The sequence below is a fragment of the Marmota monax genome, unplaced genomic scaffold, assembly GCF_021218885.2.
Source record: "Marmota monax isolate L192 unplaced genomic scaffold, Marmota_monax_Labrador192_F-V1.1 WCK01_AAM20220418_F8-fsc00035, whole genome shotgun sequence".
Classification (NCBI taxonomy): domain Eukaryota; kingdom Metazoa; phylum Chordata; class Mammalia; order Rodentia; family Sciuridae; genus Marmota; species Marmota monax.
Window position 1 is genome coordinate 16,165,372 of NW_026691961.1, and position 24,384 is coordinate 16,189,755.

Below are 24,384 nucleotides of genomic sequence, written 5' to 3' on the forward strand. Positions count from 1 at the left end.
CTGCAACCAGCCCAGGAGCCTGCATTTTCAGAGGCACCACCTGTGCCAACAAGGGTCTCTTCACATTTTCTGTGTTCTTCACAGAACCCCAGGGCCTCATGCATGCCAGGCAAGCGCTCTACCCCAGAGCCTCATCCCCAGCCCTGCGTTCTCCAAGAAAACATTTAGAGGGGCGAGGTTAAGGAAGGCTGGCATTTGTTCACTGCCAAATAATTTCATTTAAGAAACCTTGGAGACTGGACAGAGTCGCGCACACCTGTAATCCCAGCAGCTCTGGAGGCTGAGGCAGGAGGATTGCGAATTAAAAGCCATCCTCATCAATTTAGCAAGGCCCTGAGCAACTTAGTGAGACCCTATCTTTAAATAAAACATAAAACAGGGCTGGGGGTGTGGCTCAGTGGTCAAGTGCTCCAGTTCAATCCCCATTACAAAAAAAAAAAAAAAAAAATCACACACACACACACACACACTGTTGTAGATGGGCGGAATGCCTTTATGTGGTGCTGCGGATGAAACCCAGTGTCTCACACAGGTTAGGCAAAGTGCTCTGCCGCTGGGCTACAGCCCCTCCCCAGTGCTAACCATTTTAAATGCTGAGCGGAAATGTTTCAATCTGAGGTTAAAATTAACCGCTTAAGTAATTTGCCACTTTCTCTCCCTGTCCAGACCATTATATTAAAATGATCACTACTATAACTCAAATTTTACTTATGGTCTTTAATCACATGCACTAATTCCTTTAGCATCCAGGCACTGATGATCTTCTCATGATTCATAAAGTTCTAATAAGGGTCTTGTTTGAATATTAACACTAGCTGTAGACAGGGGAGAGTGGTCATCAATTTTAAAGAAAAAATATGTAGGAAGTACAGAACTTTCGAGTGTTTAATTGAATGGCAAGACTCCTTTGGGAGTTGAACCCTTAAATACCTGTGGGAGTTTGGGTTGTGCGATTAGAGAGCATCACATTTGACAAATTCTTTGCATCTTCATTTTATTTCTCACAGTCACCGAAATCCAGTGTGATCTCTATGAAATATCTAGACCACCTTAGATATATCCAAGGCTCTAAATTTTTATGCTTACTACAGTTTCTAAACAAACTAAATTCTGGGGCTGGGGCTCAATGGTAGAGCGAGCACTTACCTAGCATGTGTGAGGGCCTGGGTTCAATCCCCAGCACCACATAAAACTAAATAAACAAAATAAAGGTATTGTGTCCATCTACAACTAAAAACATATATTTTTAAAAAATTGAAAACAAACAACAAAAAAAACCACACACACACACACACACACAAAAATTCTTTATTTGTGCGTGTGTACGTGTGTGCGTGCGCACGCACGTGTGTTGCTGGGAACCCAGGTACATGCTAGACAAGAGCTCTACCAGCCAAGCCATATACCCAGCCAAAATCCTACTCTCTTCACAGCTCTCTCATAGGAAGGATGGATTCGGGAAACCTGCAGCACTGACCTCACCGACCCCACAGGAGAGTGAGTTACTGCAGCACACAGTTTTATTCTCTTCTGGGCTCCTGGGTAGACCACTCCACTGGCCAGCTGGAAGAGTCCCCTATACTTCTCCAGCCTGGGAAACCTAATAGCTAGTATTCGGACATTTTTTTTTTCATTATAATTCAGATTATCAACAATTCCATAACTGTGGCATTCCCTTGTCAAAATACAGGTGTTTTTGTCAAGTATTTTAAGTCTAGTGGGGCATGGTTGTACATGCCTGTCATCCCAGCAACTTGGGAGGCTGAGGCAGGAGGATGGCAAGTTTGAGGCCAAAGTCAGTAATTTAGCAAGGCCTTAAGCAACATAGTAAAAACCTGCCCCGAAATGAAAAATAAAGGACTAGCAATGTGGCTCAATGGTTAAGCACCACTAAATTCAACCCGATTAAAAAAAAAAAATGGAATTTAAAATACTTAGGGAAAATATCACACACATACTAGATGCATGAGCAAACGGCCTCATCATATTCAACAAAACAAAGTTGTAGGCCAAAGAGTCACTTGGCATTGAAAAATCATGTGGATATCCCTGAAGATTAGATCACATTGGGATTATGACTATGTATGTGGTGCTCCTCCTGCAGAGCAGCAGGCTTTGAGATCTGGCTCCCTTAGAACCTTTCTTTGGAGGACAAACAAAAGCCCATCCTCTACAGTCCATGGAATTGCGGGAATCACTAAGTTTTGCATTTTAGACATTTTGTAAAAAAAGTATCACGTTATTTATTTTAAAAAATACATTTATTTGTTTACATGTGATGCCGAGGCACTAGGCGAACACTTTCCCGCTGAGCCACAACCAACCGCAGCCAAAAATGCAAGTGAGACTGACTTTCACTCCTGGCCTCTGAACCATGTCATCTTTGAAAGGACACCTCATACTACCCTAAGTCCACCACTTACTGCTTGGGATGTGCCGGTGAAAGGCTGAGAAGTCATCTACCACCTCAGTGTATCTGACAACTGAACAGACTTCACACGCGGCCCAGCCTCCAGTGTCTTGGCACTGTCACACGTGAGTGACGTGGACAACAGGAAGCTTATGGATGGTACAAAGTTCTTCCAGCAGGCAGGATGCAACCCGGGGCCTCTCCATATTAACGTGTCTGTGTTCATTTCCTCACCACCTATGCGCCTAACTCTGACCACCAAGACCCAACACGAGCCACACCATCTGCCACGGTTTAGTGTCATCTCCCAAAAGCTCATGTGCGCACCAGGTTCAGAGGTGAAATGACCGGGTCACAGGAGCTTCAACCTCATCAGTGCACTACTCCTCTGATATGAGGAACGGGTGGCACCATAGGCCTGAGTCAAACTGGACGCTGCCAACATTACATTTTAATAGTAAAATAACAAAACTGCAATTAACATTATATTTTAATAATCCAACACGACCATGGAGAAGCACTCTACTTTCCCTCTATTACATTAGCAAATACATAGGACAAAATTAAAAAATAGACTTCACTTCAAAGCACTGGCTCTTAGAACCAGGTACATGTCAGAATCCCCAGTGCAGGTTTCTAAGATATTTAGGTACAGGCCACCCTTTTGGAGAAGGTTGCAAGGGGGTCAGGACTGAGTTTTTAATTGGTTCTTTGTGGTGCGAGGGAGGGCACGCAGGGCCGTGGGTGTGCTCCTCTAGCACTCCACCCAGCCCAGGGCCCAAGTATTTCTGAAAAGCTCTTGGGGTGATCGCCGCTCCGGCTGGGAGAGTCACTGATTTGGGGTTGACTGGGCTACTTTGGCCTTCTTCAGCCACTGTTTGGGGGTTTTGGGAGATTTTCTTGCAGATTTGCTGGGAGTAGTAAAGAGCTTGGCCTCTGGCTTTTTTGGAGTCTGTCTCAGGTCTTTTTTCCCCAGTGCAGGGTTTCTTTCTGTTTTCTTCTGTTCCACTTTTGGCTGCTTTGTTGGGCCTTTTCCTGGGGTCTCGGGCTCTGCAGATTCCGGGGTCTCTGGAGCTGGCGGGGCCTTTCTCTTATTGGCACGAGGGGTGCTGGGACCAAGACTTTTCTTGGGAGACTTCTTTCCTGTGGCCTGGTTTTGCATCCAAAAAGAAGAGAGTTAAATCGGGAACAAATAAACAAACAACCCTGGCATCTGTTCCAGGGTTACTGCTTTTGAGTGAACTCCTAAGGCGATCTCAGCACGCAGATGGAGAACCGGCCCTTTCTACTGCTTTGCAGACATTGTAGTCAGTCACGGGCCACAGCTGACTGTGAAAGGAACCCAGAGTCTCCCTGGTCCAATGAGGGAAACCACCTTTCCCAGTGGTTGAGGGGAGAACCATGGAAACAAGTCTTGGGGGAACAGTAGGTGACAGTGACCCCTGCTGGCTCTGCTCCAGGCACAGTGAATTCTCTTCAGGAGGGTTGGGGAAGGGCTTTCAGAGCAGGTGTAGAGAACCCTGCCAGGAGACTACTAGCAACCACCCCCAGAGCCAGGTTTTGAGGCTCATGGGGGGTGGGGTGCCACATGCCAGGGATCCTAGGTTTCCCCAGCAGCCCAGATGGCTGCTGGTGGGACCTAGCCATGGGCTGTGTGGCCAACTAAGAAGTGGGCTGCTTTGTTTTTATGTAAACACAGAGTATAGATTGTATTATTATGGAAAATTTGAACACAAAAATAAAACTCCCTAAGAATCCTAATCTGTTATAACCACCCCTAGTATTAAAAATGATTCCTAGTAAACGTGGAACGTTGCTGCCAGGACACAGACGCACCCTGTCTTTGCTCCTCAGTGGGCAGAAGTTGTGAGCACTACTGCCCTGATCACACCTCCCAGAGTGGTTCCCAGGGGCCTGTCACTGCGGCCCGGCTGGCTGTGCTCCCACTTAAGTCCTAACACGTCACCTGGCAGTCCCATTGTAACAGAACAGCTTTTTCTAAAAACATTCAGAGTTTATGAGCACTACTACGATCACTTATATATTAAAATACTCAAGCTGGACATGGTGGCAAACACTTGTAATCCCAGTGGCTTGGGAGGCTGAGGCAGGAGGCAAATTCAAAGTCAGCCTCAGGGGCTGGGGATGTGGCTCAAGCGGTAGCGTGCTCGCCTGGCATGCGTGTGGCCCGGGTTCGATCCTCAGCACCACGTACAAAGATGTTGTGTCCACTGAGAACTAAAAAATAAATATTAAAAATTCTAAAACAAAACAAACAAACAAAAAAAAACAAAATAAAAAACCCCAAAACAAAACAACAACAAAAAAACCAAAGTCAGCCTCAGAAACTTAGTGTGGCACTGTCTCAAAATAAAAAAATAAAAAGGGCTGGGGATGTGGCTCAGTGGTTGAGTGCCCCTGGGTTCAAAACCCTGTACGAAAACAGAAAACACAAAACCTCGAAAAACTTAAAGGAACCTCTGCTCCCACCTGGTGGGGACCATGTGCCACAGCAGGTAGAGGCTCAGCTAAGAGGAGCACTAAGTCTTCTATGAACACACAAGGGCAATGTTCTAGTCTCTTAGGGACCTATTACCACTCCCCTTTATTTTTAAGAGCTCCCCAATAACTGGACAAGATAATGTATGAGTAGAAAGATTATCAAGGATCCAAAAAGTGGGAGTGGGTTATGGTTCAGTGGTAGAACATTTACTTGCCTAGCATGTAGGAGGCCCTGGGGTTGATCCTTAGCATCACATAATAAATAAATAAAACATCGTGTCCACCTATGACTAAAACATATATATTACTTGAAGGTATCTGCAAAAACCCACGAACCCAGATTCCTACAATGAGCCACTGCAGGCCCAGGGCGAGGAGTCAAGGTGCGAGGTTTTCACGGCAGGATCTAGGAAGTTTCCTGAGATTAATTATGTGTTGAGACAAGACCTACTTTTAGGAACAGAAATAAATACCCAAATTTCCACCCTTGTCTGCCTTTTAAATCCATAGGAAATGTTTCTTATTCTTACAGATTATAATCACGGTTCTCGAGGCTTACTCTAGTAATTTTCATCTTCTGTCATTGACATAGCAGTCACAAAACATTTCACTGTGAATAAATGTCAATAAAAATACCTTAACATTTTCTTTAGCCAGAAAGCTGCCTATTGGTACCAGCTGTGGAATTTCCTCATCAGACGTATCTGTTGCTTTTAACTGGGGCTTTACCAGTTTGGTCTTTTTCTTCTGGGACCCAGGGCTCTTCGCTGGACCCCCAGTTTTAGGTGCTGCAGCGTCACCTTTACTTAGGGCTGCAGCCTCCCTAGCCCGTTGCCTTAACTTCTTGTTTTTCTTCTTCTTCAACTTCTGTTTTTCACGGAGTTTTCTCTCTTTCTCTTTTTGCTTTGCTTCCTACCAACAACCAACAGTATAATTTTAGCGGTGAATATTTCTACAGAAAAACCAGTGGCACAGAGTCAGCACTGGCGGTTCTGGGTACTCATCATCTCCTGGGAAACCTTAGCAATACTGAGAGGAGAGCACCTGCACCTCAACTCCGCTTCATTCCCAACTCTTGGCCAAGACGCACCTCATGCAGCATGTTGCACACTGGCAGATGGTGAAAACCATTCTCAGTTGTGAGTAATAAGTAACCCCAAATTATATGGTATGGTCTGTGAACTATTAGCTCAGGAAAGCCGTTATTAAAGGGAATCCTGACCTCCCCCCCATTTCAGACAGTAGTCAAAAGTTAAAAACAACAAAATATTTACACAGGTAGGGTAGGCTCAGCGGTGCATTTCTGTAATCCTAGCTATGTAGGAGGCTGAGGCAGGAGGATCAAAGTTCAAGGCCAGCCTGGGTAATTTGGCAAGACCCTGCCTCAAAGACCAAAAATCTAAAACAAGGCTGGGATGCAAATCAAAGGTCGAGTGAGTGCCCAAGGGTTCCACGTCCAGTACTTTCGCTGTGTGAGCCAATTGCCAATTATTTACACCAGTATTAACTAATCTCGTGAGCGAAGTGGGAACAATGAACACAAAAGCACAGCCCCCAGGAATGCAGGGCAGTGATGGAGACTGAGCAGTCCTCTGGAAGCCAAGCTCCAACCCTGACCTTTCTAAGCCCATCCAGCGTTTAAGGTCAGACTAACCTTTTTTTCCTTCAGTTTACGGAAGGACACTCTGTCGTTCTCATTCTGACAGCTGACAAAAGAGGAAAAGACGGGAAGGGAAACAGACCTCTCAGTCTTCACAAAGAGAAGCTTCACGCTCTCCCACTTCTGGAACAGAGAGGAGAATGTCACCTGTGTGCAATGTGCTTCGTTTGAAGGATCAATGGATGCACTCGTCAGACCTTACCTCTGGCAGTTTCTCTGAGAGAGTTTTTGTGATGGTAATGATGTTTTCAATAATGTGCTGAATCTGCATCCCAGTGTGACCGATGCGTATAGTGCTGAAATTTAATTTAGTTACTAGATGAAAAATTTTAAAAATGTCAAAAAAAAAAAAACAAAAAACAAAAAACAAAAAACCCCAACAACCACAGGCAATGTCTGTGAGAAATAAAAATACATAAAACCTGAAGTTTTTTTTTTTTTTTTTTAAAGAGAGAAATGCTAAAATCTTAGGCTCCAAGTAAGTTCTAAATAAAGATTATAATAATCTTTCATTCTAAATTGTCTTCACTGTCTTTCCACACAGGGGTGATTGAAGCACTGGCCCCTAACTGTGGAAGGCTGGGCAGGCCCGCAGGCAGCGCCATGGGAGGTCCACCTCCATCCCACAAAACCCACAGGCTGCTTGGGCCCTGCAGCTGTTGTCAGGGAACCGCCAGGAAGCTCACTGGCTACCTTACAGTTCCACTGCCTGGACCCAGCTGTCACCCAAAAGAGAGTCCCTGCCTCTCAAGTAACAGCACTTTCTGGCAAGAGCCTAGCCAGTCCCTCCAGCAAAGCACAGCGAGAGGTGTGCAAGGAGGACAAGCTGCAGCTGTGCCCCACACCTCCCTCAGCCCAAGGCTGGCCCCGCCAGCCCAGCTGCCTGCTGGTCCGCCCCAGGCAGACAGGACCAGAGCCCACCCGCCTTGCTTACCCCTCTCTGGTTTACCTGAGGCACACTGTCTGCGCCACACTCCCTACCATCTAAAGCTGAGAGGAAATCACTCCTTAAAAGTTGCTTCCTGGCACTCAAGTCTGGGCACGGGGCCTCCACCTACCTCTGTGTCCCAGATTAAGATCAAACCAAGAGGCCAGTGGGGGAGCGAGACTGACCAAATCCCACTGCTATACTGTGTGCCCATACACATAAGTAACAATCTCACCACTAGGCACAATGCACCAATTAAAACTAAATAAATAAACCAAGAGACAAAGCAAACATGCTGTAAAATCTGATGGAAGAGGGACACTGAATTCAATAATAAGAAATCAAACCAAGACTGAGGCAGAACTTCACTTCAAGGATGATATGCAAACTCTGAATTACACTGATGTTGCCCAAGCATCAGTCCTATTCACCAGTCACTAGCCACATGCGCCTACCTAAAATCATGTAAAAAACTCAGTTCCACAGATGCAGCCACATGTGGCTAGGGGCTACTGTCGAGAGCCAGCAGTGATGGAGACCATTTCCACCAGAGGAGAAACGTCTATTAAGCAGCCCTACCTGAGAGAGCCGAATACTTCTAAGGAAGGGGTTTTGGCTTTAATGGAAGAACCTGGTTTCATAAACAGTGCCCCTCTAAAAAGTGGATAAATCACTATTAACTATAAGATTTAAAGAGGCCCCAAATGTCTGTTGCCCACCTGCAAGAACCACTCTTGGAGATGTTTAGGACAGTTCCACCTACAGAGCTGTTGATTTCTTTCGATAAATTCTTTGCCAGAAGGTTCACAGGAACTGGAACTCTACAAAAACACACGAGAATCAGAACACAGCACACACATTATCATTTCTATGCTATAAGTCCAGTCCCTGCAGAGAAGCTTACTTCTTCCTGCGGTAGAAATGCTTCCCTATGTGTGAGGGCAAAAGCCGCCGGATTCTGTCATCTGCGAGGAAGAAGTCAAAACTACTCAGAAGGCGGAGCTTGGCTTCATAGGCTTTATACTCTGTTTTTAAGGCTTTGAAAGGGATAATCTAGAAAATACAAAGAGTAAAAATACAAGAGATTAAAAACCCAAACAAGGAGAAAAAAACACTTGGGCTAAAATTCGTATTCAGAGTTTTAAAATGTCCTAAAAGCCATGCCTCTCACAGGGCGTTGAACACATGTGCGCCAAAAATGTATCAGGTGCTATGCTAAAAGCTAGGAATAGAGAGGCAAATGACAAAGGACGCTAGCCAAAGCTCCCGGGGAAAATAAAGAACACCAACAACTATAAAAGAGGGTAATGCTCCCTAAAAGACACGACACTTTGCGAGGACAGAGACATAAATGGAAAATTTTTTTTGTAATTTGTAAGATATAAGTGACTGATGCAAACTCTAGCTTTTAGGTCACAAACCTCAACAACTCCTCTATCACAGGCAAGACAGAAAATACATCTTACTCAGAGCCATAAAAGTCAAATTTTAAAACACAGAAAATACTAAACAATATAGCAATGCACTATCACTTCCTTTCAATTAAATCTTTGAAATGACTTGGAAAATATTAACCTGCTTCCTACCCGAGAGATGGTTTTAATTCCATGCTTGTTCAAAAGTTTTCTGTAGAAACGTTCTGTCTCTTCAATTGATGGGCGCTCATCCTTAGTGAATAAACAGACTTCTGATAGATCTGATCGAATACCATGAGGCAAGGACCTGCAAAACATGAGACGGAACCAAGGAGTGAAGCGCGGCTCTAGAGAAGGGGATGCTTACATTAGCCAAAACATGCACTTCGTGCCATCTTCATAATCTTCACCCGTGCTATTTAAGCAAATACTGTTCTAAGAACCACATCTAGAAACGTATCTAGGAGTGAGGCACGCACACCTGCAATCCCAGCTACTCAACGGGCTGAGGCAAGAGAACTGCAAGTTCAAAGCTAGCCTCAGCAACTTAGCAAAACTCGGTCTCTTAAAAAAATAAAAAAGGCTGGAGAAGTAGCTCAGTGGTTAAGCACCCCTGGGTTCAATGCCCAGCACCAAAAAGAAAAAAGCAGGTACCTGGATTCAATTCCTAGTAACAAAACAGAGAAGAAATACTTTTAGGGCCAGGGTGTAACTTAGAAGTAGTATCCTTGCCTTACACATGTGAGGAGTGTGAGGTTCACTCCCCAGTACTGTTAAAAAAAAAAAAAAAAGACTAGTTTTCAACACTAGGTTTTTTGGATCAACAGACCTAATAGCTCTCAGAAAACTAACGGCATTTCTAGAAATGGAGAAGGGACATAAGATTCAAGTAAAGTGCTAGGAATGGTGGTGCACACCTGCTACGCAGAAGGCTGAGACAGAAGGATCACAAGTTCAAGGCCAATTTGGGCAAAATAAAAAGGGTTGGCTATGCAGCTCAGTGTACAGTGCCTCTGGGTTCAATCCCAGCACAGGGGTGGGGATTCAAGTAATCCACCTAAAACACCCACACACCAAAATATCAATTAACATTTGAGACATAATAAGAGTTAAAATATGGGCTGGGAATGTGGCTCAAGCGGCAGTGCGCTCCTGGCATGCATGCGGCCCTGGGTTCGATCCTCAACACCACATACAAATAAAAATGTTGTGTCTGCCGAAAACTAAAAAATAAATATTAAAATCCCCCCTTCTCTCAAAAAAAAAAAAAAACATCAAGATACCTAAAGAGTACATATATAATTATTAAGATTATTAACTCTATAAATAACTTAAAAAAAAAGGGGACAACATGGAACAAACCAAGAAGAACCAGTAAACACACACTGTTGAGTCTTTTTTTAGTTTTCAGCAGACACAACATCTTTGTTTGTATGTGGTGCTGAGGATCAAACTTGGGCCGCACGCATGCCAGGTGAGCGCACTACCGCTTGAGCCACATCCCAGTCCACGGTTGAGTCTTAAACAGAATTTCTTAGGCCTACATGTTCTGAAGAAACATTTCCTTGGTTAAAAGAGAAAGGAAATAGTCACCCCTACACACTGCTTTCTTAAGCAGAGCTGGCTCTTTGACAGACTGGATAGAAAAGCAGTGTTGCCAGATAGAATAAAAACTGTTAAACTTGAGTTTCAGATCAAAAAGTAACATCAGTAGGTCCCAAACAGTGTATGGAATCTACTTGTAGTAAAAAAAATTATTTGTATTTTTATTTGCTAAATCTGCCCAATCTAGGGAAAAGCAATCTGACTGAATAATCTGACTTGCAGGAATAATATACAATCAGAGTACTTTTTCTATAAAAAGGAGTTCAATGCCAAGCTTTTCAGTTTCTCTTAAGGAGTCTGGACCTCAAATATTTCAGTTTGATATGTTAAGAGCTACTTATTTTACTTTAAATCTCTCTCTTCCTTATTTTTTTTTTTTTTTTGGGTACCAGGGATTGAACTCAGGGTCACTGGACCACTGAGCCATATCCTCAAGCCCTCTTTTGTATTTTACTTAAGAGAAAGGGTCTCACTGAGTTGCTTAGGGCCTGGCTTTTTGCTGAGGCTGGTCTTGATTTGCCATCCTTCTGTATCAGCCTCCCAAGCCCTGGGATTACAGATGTACCCTGCTTGCTTTAGATCTTTCAAGCACTAGGTTTTCGAATGGACATCTAATAGCCTCAGGAAAACTGGTGACATTTCTAGATAATTTAAGTCCCAATTGCTATTGTTCTTTTAGGCATCAATGCTTTGTCTCAGATTTTTGAGTTTGTGAAGTTTGCATTAGAAACAAAGGTGCAATTGTTAGAAGGAACAAGCACATTAAAAAACGTAGAAAAATCAGAACTCACAATCTGATCCTCAGTTCTTTTTCTGGAATTTTCCATAATACCACCATTAAAAATAAATTTTCATTCTCATTCAAAAGCAAGCCATTGTCGTTCTTCCTGGACCTGGAATGCGTCAACAGAGCTTCCAATGCCTTTTTAATCTGCAAAGTGGAGATAAGTTAAATCATCCCAAACGAATTCAACATTCGTCCCTCTCACAATATATATATATTTGCTCCACCCTCTATTCTAACAGGCTACCTCTACCACCTATTTATTAGGATCCTGAAATACATACTCAGGAATCCAAGTATCCATCAAGACGCCCAAGTATTCTCCTGAGCGCGGTTTACCCAAGGCGCCTGGAAGCACGATTCTCCTGTCCTCCATAAGAGGCCAGTAACCCAGGAAACGCGCAAAACAAACGGTAGTTGCATTCCCTGAGGATTCCGCGCCAGGTCGCTGGCCAAAGCGGTTCACACGCATCATCTTTCCGGCGACGCTGGGACACCGCGGGCTTTTCTGAAACCCGTTTTAAACGAGATGCCAGGCGTCCTGACCTCCCTAGGGACGCCAAGTCGGCTCGGTCTCACCCGAAACGCCAGGCCACACTTGCGAATCCCGCTGCAGAGCCAGGCCGCCCGGGGTCAGCAGGGGTCCGTCTATCTGCAAGCACTGACAGCGGGTCCCAGGGCACCGCCACCCAGCCACCCTCCTAGGGCTGCGGGCTCGTGCACCCCGGCCGTCCCCCTGTGAAGCCCCCTTCCCGGGGGCCGCTCACCTGCTCCTGGTCCAGCTGGTTCCGCGAGGTCGGAGCAGCCGGGGTCGAAGCAGAGGTGGCAGAAGCAGCCGAGGCCTCCGCTGGGGTGGAGGCCGCGCCGTCCATCGCGCCCTCACCTCGTGCGGCCTCGCTGCAGCAGCTCGGCGCCGCTTCCTCGTGCGCACGCACCAGCGAGGCCCGGAACCGGAAACTAAGGGCCCGACCCGAGTCCCGCGTCATTTCCGGGAGGGCGCGCAGTGGGGTTCCTGGGCGTGGCGCGGCCGTGGCCGCCAGGGTGGCGGCGAGCTCGGCTGCCGGCGGCGAGGGCCCCGAGGCAGCGCCTCCCCGCGGGGCACCCCCCGCTTTCCGAGGGGCACGGGGCGCGGCGACACTTGTCGCTCTCACGTGAAACCAGCCGAGAAAGCGCCTCGAGGCGGAGAAGGCCCTGTGCGGCCCGGGGCCGGCGGCCGGGGCGCGGAGTCCCGCCTGCACCTGCCACTGCGGGCTGGCTCTGGGGACGCCTCCCCGGGCTGGTGGCAGTTCGGGGACATTCAGAAGGACAAACACCTGGGGCGTCGTTCAGCGGCGAGAGGGACCGAAAGGTGAGCCAGCCCCGCCCCCAGGACTGGCGGGAGGCGCGAGCCTCGGCTGCCCCGGAGCCGCGAGCGGGGCGCGGAGGGACCGTCCGCGTCCTCCGCTCGGTCCCCGCAGCCCGCACGGAGCAGCGTCGCCGCCCTCCAGAGACGTCCTGGGCCGGTTTGGGAAGGGTCTCCGCTTCTTTCTGGAGGCTTGGCGCTCGCGGCCCCGCGCCTGGCCTGTTCCTCGTGGGAGACGGCTCGGGAGGCGGTTTGCCGAGGAGCCTGGTGGTGGGCCCTCCACGACGTTTCCGTCTTCCTGCACCTACCATTAGACGTTTGGAGAGAGGAAAGCGTGGGCGTCGCAAGCCTTCTAGGTTTCCACGTTCTCAGGAGCCCCTTTCCTAAGAGGACGTTCTGCCGGTGATCTATTAAAAGGCGCACCCCTGTCGTCCCAGCGGCTTGGGGGGCTGAGGCAGGAGGGTCACAAGTTAAAAGCCAGCCCTAGCAAATTAGGGAGGCCCTGAGCGATTCAGCGAGATACTGTCTCAAGATAAAAAGCCCCCCTTGGTTCAATTCCCAGTAATAACAATAACAAAAAAGTGAATCGGCCAGGCCATTGGGGCACACCTGTAATCCCAGCTACTCAGGAAACTGAGGCAGGAGGATCACAGGTACAAAACCAGCCTCAGCCATTTAGCAAGGCCCTAAGTAATTTAGCAAGACCCTGTCTCTAAATAAAACATATAAAGGGCTGGGGATGTGGCTTAGTGGTTAAAGTCCTCTGGATTCTCTCCCCAAAAAATGAAAGAAAAAAAAATCTGGTTAACTGTACTATTGGTCTTTTTTATCCTTGGAGATAAGTAACTGACAACTTGTAGGGACTATAATCTATTACCTAATATCAGTATATAATTGGTGAATGTTGTTATCGTAAATTTTGACAGTTCAAAATGCATGCTTAGGTAGGCTTTGTTTTTCTGGTATTGGGGATTGAACCTAGGGATGCTCTACCATTGAGCCACATCCCCAGCCTTTTACTTTTTTTTTTTTTTTTTTTAATTTTGAGATAGGGTCTCCCTAAATAGCTGAAACTAGCCTTGAATTTCAATCTTCATGCCTTAGCCTCCGCTGTAACTGGAATTGCAGGTGTGTCACCATGCCCAGTTTTTAAGATGATTTCAAATAGACATTATGAAATACTATGCTAGAGCAACTTAGCAATTTAGTGAGACCCTGTTTCAAAAATAAAAAGGACTGGGATATAGCTCAGAGGGATGTAGCACCCCTGGGTTCGATCCCTAGACAGAGGCTAGGACATCATAAAGGATCAAATAAAAGGAATTCTGTAAAAGCAGTTGTGCACATAATTTGATAAACTAAAGCTATCTCCTAGCCCCCCCAAAAAAGAAAGGAAAAAGGACTTATCCCTGAGTTAAGAGTTAATTGGAGGGGCTGGGATTGTGGCTCAGCGGTAGAGTACTCGCTTAGCCCGGGCAGGACCTGGGTTTGATCCTCAGCACCACATAAAAATAAAGGCATTGTGTTGTGTCCATCTACACCTAAAAAATAAAATATTAAAGAAAAAAAGAGACTTAATTGGACCACTTAGGAGGCTGAGGCAGGAGGATTTCAAGTTGAAATCAGCCTCAGCAATTTAGCAAGATCCCGTCGCCATGGGTTCAATCTCCAGTACCACATACACACACACAAAAGGTAATTAGAAATTCAGGTTAGGGGCTGGGGATGTGGCTCAAGCGGTAGCGCGCTCGCCTGGCATGCGAGCGGCCCGGGTTCGATCCTCAGCACCACATACAAACAAAGATGTTGTGTCCACTGAGAACTAAAAAATAAATATTAAAAAATTCTCTCTCTCTCTCTCTCTCTCTCTCTCTCCTTAAAAAGAAAAAAAACCAATACTTTAAAAAAAAAAAAATTCAGGTTAGTTCTGTAACTTGCCCAGGTAACATGTCATTGTGATAGGGACAGTCCAATGATTGAATTGGTACATCATTTAGAAATGGCATATCAGAGGGAACACAGGGAGGTAAGCATTCAAGATTGGACAGGGAGATCAGAAGGGAATTTGCTATTTCATCACTTTTTTGAGATCATTAAATTGATGTTTTATAAAAGTAGATGAAGAAGAGGTGAATCTCTTCTCTTTGGTTTTACTTTTCATTTCTGATGATAAATATATTTTCTTCAAGAAAGCTATATTTGCAATCAACATGACAAAGAATTCTAATTGGAAAGCCAAATTAATTTTCTTTTAAGGACAGAGGTTTACAATTGTGGGATATTGGTAAATGGATTATTACTACTCAGCAATATGAAAGAATGAACTACCGATGGAACAGTGTTAATTTCTAAAAGGTGATGTGGAGAAGACAAAATTGAGAACATTATGTCATTCTATGGATAGAGTTCAAAAACAGGCAGTCCTTATTACTTTGGCAGCAGATGGATTGGAAAGGGGCAAAAGGGAACTTTCCTGGGGTGTTGGAAATGCTCTGTGTTACAGGACACATTTACATAATTGTGGACACTTAACAAGCTCCTTATAAAATCTGTGCATTTCACTGTATACAAATTATACCTTAATTAAAAAAAAACTTTCTACAAGTTTTGTTTGCTGGAACTTCTTTATAAGTCATAATTACTCCTATGAGTCTGATTATTTGAAGATTTCTTTCTCATCCTAAAACTTCTATATTGGCAGTTAGTAATGTGCATTGCTTTTGTTCTAAGTAACTGCAGTGTATGAACAAACACAAAATCTTTTAGGAGTACTGTACTCTTGCCCAGTTAAGTAGGGTGAAATCGCCTGATAAAATTTCAGCATAAAGGGGCTGGGATTGTAGCTCAGTGGTAGAGTGCTTGCCTTGCACATGGGTTCAATCCTCAGCACCTCATAAAAATAAGTAAAGATATTGTATCCATCTTAATAATCTTAAAAAAATTCAGCCTAGGGCTGGGGATGTGGCTCAAGCGGTAGCACACTTGCCTGGCATGCGTACGGCCCGGGGTTCGATCCTCAGCACCACATACAAAGAAAGATGTTGTGTCTGCTGAAAAACTAAAAAATTGAATAAAGTTCTCTCTCTCTCTCTCTCTTAAAAAAAAAAAAAAATTCAGCCTAAATATAATTACATGAAGAAGGATGCAAAACAAATGTGATTTTTTTCTATTGCCCTTGCCTAAAAGGCCAAATTATACTTATATATAATTATATATATAATAGCTGGGTTCTTAACTAAACTCAAACCAGAGGGTAACATTTTTGGTAAAAAGTGCCTTAAACACAAGAGTTAAGCTTGTATAAATTATAAAATTTTAACTGCCTAATTGCTTAAGATATTTCCATTGAAGAGAAGTGTCAGATGTGAGCAATGGGATAAGAAAACATCCTGGGGCTGGGGATGTGGCTCAGGCGATAGCGTGCTCGCTCGCCTGCAGGCAGCCCAGGTTCGATCCTCAGCACCACACACAAACAAAGATGTTGTGTCCGTTGAAAACTAAAAAAAAAAAAAAAAAAACATTAAAAAATTCAAAAAAAAGAAAACATCCTATGTGGGAGGCCAACCTTATGGGTGACTGAGTTACACTCCCCAGCTGGGTGCTGAGGTGCTCAGTCACAGAAATGGGTGTGTCTTGCTACAGCCCCATGGGTGAAGCTATGCTCACCTGTTCCTTTGTAATATAACCCCTTGCCCTGTTTAGGATAGAATCTTCCATGGAAATGCCTTGTGTGTGTCCCCTCCTCTTACTGTGCCCTTGGGTGTGGCCTACCCACGTGTCAGTCAACCTGCTGACAGTGGACATCATGAAGATAGACTCAGCCCCCTGAAACCTGACCCCTCGCCTCATTTGAATAGCTTCTCCTCAATAAAAGGGGTCAGCGCATGCTCTCTCTCTCTCTTTCTGCGGACCCTTAAGGTCAGAGGAGCCGTCACAGCAACCCCAAAGAAAAAGGTATTTGTGTCTCTTGTGTGGTTATTTCGTGCAGCCCAGTTAGCCCAGTTTAACTAGAGTGACCCCTGAGCCTTTTAGTCGTGAGAACAGAAACCCGGCAATCCTACTCCCATTCAGTGAGACTCTATGCACATTAAGGAAAAAATTTGGTTTGATTTTAAACACAAAGATCTTAGCACAAATAAATGAATAACAAAAAGTATTCTTGTCAGCTAAGGATTTGTTTCCTTGTTTTAGGTTATCTTATCTGCAGTGGAATACAGGAAATAATTGCAAATAATACTGGGTGCAAATCCTTTAGAAAGAATTTGAAGAAAAGGTACATTCACAATAATTAGGAAAATTTTCACCTTTAAGACCAACATTTTGAACTAATTCTACAGGGAAAGAGTTTTTATGTGGTGTAAGGATTGAACCCAGTGCCTCACACTCTGCCACTGAGGTATAACCCCAGACCTAGCTCATGACTTTTTATTTTATTTTTTTTAAAGAGAGAGAATTTTTTAATATTTTTTTTTTTTTTTAGTTTTCGGCGGACACAACATCTTTGCATGTGGTGCTGAGGACCAAATCCGGGCCGCATGCATGCCAGGCGAGTGCGCCACCGCCTGAGCCACATCCCCCAGCCCACATGACTTTTTAAATTACCCACACAGCATCAAAGTGGCCATAAAAAGGTAAAATAGATAACTGCTTCACTAGAGCATAAATAGAAATTTTGTTTTTTTCCAGGACTTACTTTTTCACATCATCAAAGATGGTAAGCTTTTTTTCTTTTTAAGGCCCTTTTAGGTTTGCAAAGATTTAAAATTTGTTATTTGGTCATTATTTATAAGGTAAATCCTTCACTACAAAGCCCCAGTATCCAAAGTTTTGATGCTATTCTACTTTAAGATGCTTTGATGGAAAGTGCCTGTGTCAAGTATAAAACTCCATCAGTCTTCTACCCAATATGTGCCAAATGTGGTGTGCAAAACATTTAAGGAAACTCTTCTTTCACCAAACTGTACCGACACATTTAATGGATAGCGTTGGAAGTCTTATCATTTAAAAGTAGAAAAATGTAGTCAGTTACTGGGCAGTCACTAAAGTTTACTTAAAACTAAAAATAGGGGCTGGTATTGTGGCTCAGTGGTAGAGTGCTCGCCTTGCATGTGCAAGGCCCTGGGTTCGATCCTCAGCACCCACATAAAAATAAGGGTGCTGGGTCCAACTACAACTAAAAAAAATATCAAAAACTAAAAATATAAATTGCTGCTTCATCACAAGCTTGCTCATCTTTTGTCTAAGCTAAGGCTAGCTTAATGCCAAACATCTATATTAGAGACCAACTACCAAAATTTTAGGTGCTTTCATCTAAAAATAGTTGAAATAGGAACTCATGGTCTAAAGAGGAGTCTGCAAAGGGACCTATGGCTACCATCCACTGCATAAGACCACTTCTGCTTATCAGTAATTTTTCTTGCCCTTGCACAATAACGAGGGGCAAGTACCATTTGGTCTCTTGATCTTTGTTAGAGGTCTTGAATGCAGAGGTTCATAGTTTTGACAGATTCATCACTGATGTCTCCCCAGCTCTAGTGTTCACATAAAAATCACACTGTGGTATTAATTATGAAGCATCTCCTATAATACTTCCTGGCAAGCACGCTACCGCTTGAGCCACATCCCTAGCCCTCCTATAATGCTTCCTATGGAGCTGCTTTTTGTTTTGCGACATACCACATATACCATACAAAAGCTTTGCAGAGTATATCGAAGCAGATATGTTTGTAAATTCTTTCCTTGACTGAACTTTTTAGATCCATCCAACAAATATGCTGGTAGATGGTCCCAATACTTAATACAAAATAAAAGACTACAGAAAATATCATGGAAGGTTACAACACAGGTGATTATAAACAAAGAGACAAGTCCATCAAAAGGGAAGGTGACAATTTTTATTAGTATTACAAAAGCAAAATTTAACTTCAGTCATTTGAATAATTGCAAGAGCAGACTAAGGGCTTAATCCTCACACAGGCACCAAGTCAGGCACAGTAGGTAGCTACAAATCATAAGAAAAAGGTTTCTTCTACCTAGGGCACTCTTCCGTGCTTTGGAATTAGGTTGCAAAACTCAGCACACGTAATCAGTTCCCTTTAATCCTCTCTTAAAAAAAATGATCTAGGTATTAACCAGCTGTCTAGTAAAAACTAGTCACTAAATCCTGGCCTGAGAGAGATCTACATTTCCTTTAAAACAGAAGAAACTGGTTAAATGTGTACATTTCTGAGGGCTCAATGTGTGAGTCCCTAAAATGCAGACCTTGCGGGCTCAGACCTGTTTCACCTAATGCATGTGGAGGAAATGGAGGTGAGGTCCATCACCTGAGGAGCGCCAGAGCTCCAGCTCCAGCACGAACACTTCCCCGGGCAGCAGGAAAGGAGGTAGCAAGGACTTGGGCTGACATCTGAAGCACTAAGCTAACGTGCCTGGCAGAGGGGAGCCTCAGGAAGCACAAAATGTTATTCACCTGTGCTGTCCACAAATCTGAGGTTTCCATGTTAAGTTTTAAAGGACACAGTGGCATGTGTGACAAGGCAGAAAATTCAATCATGGTCTCAGGGTTTAAAAAATCCTGGTGTTTTCTGCCTCATCAGTACTAGTGCCTGTCTGCTTTTACCTTACACTGGAGAACAAAGTGTTCCACTCCCACACCTGCAGGCCCTTGTCAGAATCCTTAGTAAACTCAGCTAGCGTATTACTTTTTCAAGGAAGCATAGGATTAGAGGTATGTGAGGAGTGTAGTTATTGAAGGGAAGACTCAGTAAGTTCTAGGATACTGAAAATCAAGAGTACCCTAGAGCCCAAACCATCAAAAGCTGAACCAAATCTATTCTGAATTCTGGCAATACAGTGGTTCAAATGGAATCAATTGGATTACTGGGGGAAAAAACCAAAAACACCCACTTCTTATTCCACTTACTATAAAATCTAATATAAATAACTGCTAAATTTAAACCTAATACATCTTTTGAGTTGTGCATATGTAATTACATGTATTTAACAAGTTGCTGCCATGGCAGGCAGTATCTCTAAAATGAAACAAGATCATGAATATATTAGATGGCATCTGCTAGAATCACTGAAAAATTAGCTGGAAGTAAGTGCAGTATTTGGAGACAGATAACCATCCTCCAGATCCAGCTGACTGCTATCTATCTACCTTACGTATATGTCTGTGAGAGGATTAATTGCAGTTTATTCTAATAAGGTAGGCCAACAATGAATATGACATTTAATCATTCTACAGTCAGAGCTATAGTGCTGTAACCAGAATTTTCACAAAGGGTTTAAAGGTTGAAAGTTGCCTGACGTTAAGAGCTGCAATAAATACTGCATAATTGTCCCTTAACTACCTTAAATCCCTACCCAAAGCAATGAAGCTATCACCCATGAAGCAGCAGTCCATGAGCAAGTCCATGCCAATGTTGAAAGGTGCCAGAGTGCTGTCATGAGTTAATAGTCATTCAAGATCATGGAGTAATTACTAGTGTTCCTGAAGATCGCCAGAAGTTTAGCTGGTTTGGTTTTTTTGTTTTCCCAACAAAAGTTCATCATGGGAGCAGTTTTTGACCACAGATTCAACTTTTTCTTAGGTTGCAAAACTGGATCTGGTTGAAAGTATGACCCAAAATATTTGCAGCGCTTCAACTGAGAGGATGCCAGTAACTGTTCAACTCACTTTCGAAGTCTGATACTGTAAAAGCAGTTCTTAGTTTTCTCATCTAGCAGACAAGTCTGAATTACCTCATTACAGTGAATAACCTATACTTTTACAGTTTACTAAATTTTTACATTCAATTACCACATATTTCAAGATTTTTAATTCAAAACAAGAAATATACACGGGTTTAATTATTCAAGAACACTTGACTATTTGTCAGTTAATTTCATGGCAATATACACTCAGTCTCCAACTCTTTTGATTGATTTTACATATATTTTCACTGGATAAGTTTTTTGCAAATTAAAAACAGGAAATGTTACCTTTTCCCTTCTTCCACAATAAGAAATATAGGGTTAAAATGGCGATTACTTAGATGTTTTCTACAATGATATCTCTTAAAATTCAGTTTATTAATTTAAAGGACTATAATTAAATAATCTAGCATGAAAGTTGTATAAAGATCATTAATATAAAAAGATGCAAACAAAATCATGGAGAATAAATGCTAAGTATAGAGGAAGAAATGTTTAGGTCTGTAATATCTTAAATATGCAGCCAGTTACCCTATTTTGCATTGTCAACCATATAAACATTTTGCACTTGCAGAAGACAGAATGACAGCATAGGAATTTGTATTGCTCTTTAAAAATCCAACATCTGCACACACTGCAAGTTTGTATCACACACATTATCTCCTTATTCAAGTGACTAGCCAGTATAATCACAGGTTTAAATGTATCAACTTTAAACTGGGAATACTTCTTGAAGAATTTCAAAGCCCATAAAATGTATGGTGTTGATTAACCTCGCAACCGTGTTAAGATTAAATCCAAGAAAATTCTTTAGAATTATGTTTGTTATTTTGTAGAGGTAGGCCCATTCACATTTCACTTAAGAGTCTTGGCAACATGCACATAATATCCCAATAGTGTAAATGTTTTAGTAGCAAATGTAAGTGGTTTAAAAAAAAATGTGCTCAATTAAAAAAGAGAAACCTAGTTTTGGAAATAATTTCAATGACTCTTGAACTTGTAAAGATTCATTAAAATCCAAGCAACTGCTAGTATTTCTCCTTATTAACATGGAAGTACAAAAAGAATGTTCTGATTAAACGTCCCATATTTCCCAGAAAAATAAAAGCCCAGAAATTTGCAGACATGATAAAATTTAAATTTCATGCAATTTATAGCCACAAGTATTGTTCGAAGAAGCTGTAGGACAATGACTTTGCCCTTTCCCTAAGATGTGGTCATTCATTTCATGAATGGGAAGTCCATAATTAACAATATTAGATTTTAGGATTTATGACTGGAAATAGTTGACTAGGCTTTTCTTTTCTGAGGAGTAAGATTATAGGGAAAGAACGTTATTAAACATACAATACAAAGTATCTTATTTAGAGATAAATCACAATGTAAAAGAGACTGTCTTTGATAAATGGAACACTCATTCAACAGGAAGGAGGCTCTGATAAACCCAGAAACTATCTCTTCCATTTCCCATTCATTCTCATGAAAAATTTCAAAGTCATGATAATTGTAGCAGAAAGTCAGCCTTCAGTCTAAAAGCCACAATGCTACATCGTGGTTCATCCAAGTCATGGTTAGCAGATTTTTGCTTTATGCTTAAGAAAACTCAGACACTTTCAAACAATTGAGATAAAACTTATACTGTGCTTGATTCTATTTTATCACTGTTAATTTTAGTCTGTGCAGATTATGTATGTATGTGTTCACTGAGTTGCTGGATTGGGATCTAGCATTAACCAGCAAGGATCTTCCAACCTTCAGAGTTACTGAATCAAAGAGTAAATTGAGTAACTTGTAGAACCGGCACTTGTAATCGATAGTTTCCATACTAGATGCATGCAGCTCTTATAAATACTAAAAGAGGCATTTTTGCCAAGTCTCAACATGCTTTCTTTATTGTAAATTCCACTAATTTAACCAGTTAATGGAATTTTCTGTAGGGGCACAATTTCATTAAGTTTTACTTACAAAACAACAGTATGCTGTTCTTTTATTTTAAAAAAGAACTCACTGTTTAAAATATAAATCGGCAGAAAGTAACTGATAGACCTAATTAGTAAAGCAGGGTCACAGTTTCATAGAGGTGTGTAACGATATGTATGCATTAACCATCAAAAGAAGGGGTCCATCCAACTAATTCTTTTAATACAAACTTGAACATTGTTTGTAAATGCCTCATTTAGAGTAGTGATTAGGGAAAGAGTTTAGAAAAGTCCAAGTAATAAAAATGTATTCAATTACTTGGGAAAGTTAAAAAGCTAATGCAACAATGTTACATCTAGATAAAAAACATTATTCAAAAGCAATTCAAATACCGAAAAGGGTTTCAAATGGAATATTTTATTAACATGGTAGTTGTCTTTGTAACATGTGCACACACACTCGCACACTCAGAATGATCTGCCTGGGGAAAAAAGACTATGCCTAAGGGGAAAATGAAAAATAAAAAATTCCTGTAGGTTTTCATTATTGTAGGCAATTATGTCCACATCACTTACAAAGCTATTGCCAAATCTGTCCAAGGAAGCAGAGTTTGAAAGGGGAGGGGGGAGATTTGGGGATAAATTCCACAGTGGCATAGCAGAGCTCTCAATATGAGAAAGCTGACATAATGTGGACTTTTGCTGTGAATTTTCTCTTTGCAAAATATGGGAAGAAGTTTATCAATGGGCAGAAAATAAGAGAAGGCGGTGTGAAGTAGGCTTTTGCAGTCAATTTTCCTCACAGTATTGTGCAGGGTCATCAAGAAAATGCTTAGTCTTTCTCTGGAACCAGTTTCAGAACTTTTCCAATTGCAATGGTCTTACCTAGAAATGAAATTAAAAAGAAACAAACAAAAAATACAAACTTTCAGTAGTTAACAGCACGTCTATGTATGGTATTAAATACTAACTATCTGGCTTTATCAGCAAAGCTGGTTTAAGGTTAAATAATCTTATTAAGCAGGTCTTATTTGGGGGGCTGGAAAAGAGATAGGTTTTCACTATCCTTGGATAAACAAAATGTGGCCTATCCACACAATGGAGTATCATTGAGCAATAAAAATAAATTATAGTACATGTATCAACATGGCTGAACCTCAAAACCCTGCTGAGTTTAATAAAAGGACCACATATTTATGATTCTTTCATGGAAATCCAAAAAAGACAAACATAAAAGATAGATCAGTGGTTGTCTAGGGCTAAAGGGTAGGAATAAGGGGGGCTTAAGGCTTCTTTTTAGGTGTCCTAAGTGTACTAAAACTAGAATGTGATAATGGTCATACAACTCTGTAAGAACACTAAATCCACTAAGTTATGCACTTAAAATTAAAACAGGTCAATTTCATGCAGAAATTATATTTAAAGCTCTAAGGAAAAAAATGCCTATCCTTAGCAGCTGAAAAGATGTAGCCTGCAATCCAATGAAAACATTCTTCTAATAGTATTCCTATGGACTGAAAGAAGGATACAGAACCACTGGGGTATTATGAAAACTTTAAAAACAAACAAACAAATAAATACCCAAGTTATCTTTTAGGGGGAAAAAAATTTCTAGGATAAAAATCCTTGTTACATTTTTTTTTCTTCTATCTGCCTGATTATCAGGTACTGACTATAAACTAACACAATTACTAAGCTAAGCCAAAATCCAATTTCACTATTGCCAAGATTTTCAAGATAAGAAATTTAAAGTAAAAGAAACACTGTCTTTACTGTTTTCTCTAAAATAAGGTTCAGTGACTGTATTCATCACCCTGGCTTCACATAGTTCTTAACACTTAGTAGATATTCAAGTAAGTTTTTGCTGAATGGATTGGAATTACCATGTGAATATTATATATTTCAACTGGAACATGGAGTTTTATGTAAATTTTTCTAACCTTAAAATAGTTTTATCTAAGTGAGAAATATTAACAACCCACAAAGAAAAGTTTCATAACAGTCATTCTGGATCTTTTATTTTTTATACTGACACAAGGTCTCACTTAGTTGCTGAAGGTGACCTAAAACTCCTCAAACTTGTGATCCTCCTGCCTCAGCCTCCCAAATTGCTGGGATTAC

The 24,384-nt window shown here is 42.2% G+C and overlaps 2 protein-coding genes across 6 annotated transcripts in view; both read right to left on the reverse strand.

Annotated features, from left to right (window-relative positions):
* Nucleotides 1–2,839: 2,839 nt before the first annotated feature.
* Nucleotides 2,840–12,244, reverse strand: Rsl1d1 (ribosomal L1 domain containing 1). 3 transcript variants are annotated; one of them, XM_046445761.1, is made up of 9 exons: nt 12,072–12,244; nt 11,312–11,451; nt 9,087–9,222; nt 8,405–8,553; nt 8,220–8,321; nt 6,775–6,868; nt 6,567–6,695; nt 5,549–5,824; nt 2,840–3,560 (listed from the first exon to the last, which is right to left on the reverse strand). In XM_046445761.1, exons 1-9 carry the CDS (start codon nt 12,174–12,176, stop codon nt 3,240–3,242), a joined length of 1,452 nt encoding a protein of 483 aa, XP_046301717.1. In that variant the 5' UTR covers nt 12,177–12,244; the 3' UTR covers nt 2,840–3,239. The 3 variants fall into 3 exon arrangements, with proteins under 3 accessions (XP_046301717.1, XP_058435919.1, XP_046301730.1); XM_058579936.1 differs by lacking the exon at nt 12,072–12,244 and adding an exon at nt 11,589–11,611; XM_046445774.1 differs by lacking the exon at nt 5,549–5,824.
* Nucleotides 12,245–18,518: 6,274 nt separating this feature from the next.
* Gspt1 (G1 to S phase transition 1) overlaps nt 18,519–24,384 on the reverse strand; it is a 35,039-nt gene continuing 29,173 nt past the window's right edge. For all 3 annotated transcript variants that reach the window (XM_058579941.1, XM_046445794.2, XM_046445787.2), the window contains exon 15: nt 18,519–23,148. In XM_058579941.1, coding sequence (XP_058435924.1) covers nt 23,096–23,148 — 53 coding nt within the window. In that variant the 3' untranslated portion in view covers nt 18,519–23,095. The remainder of the gene's footprint in view (nt 23,149–24,384) is intronic.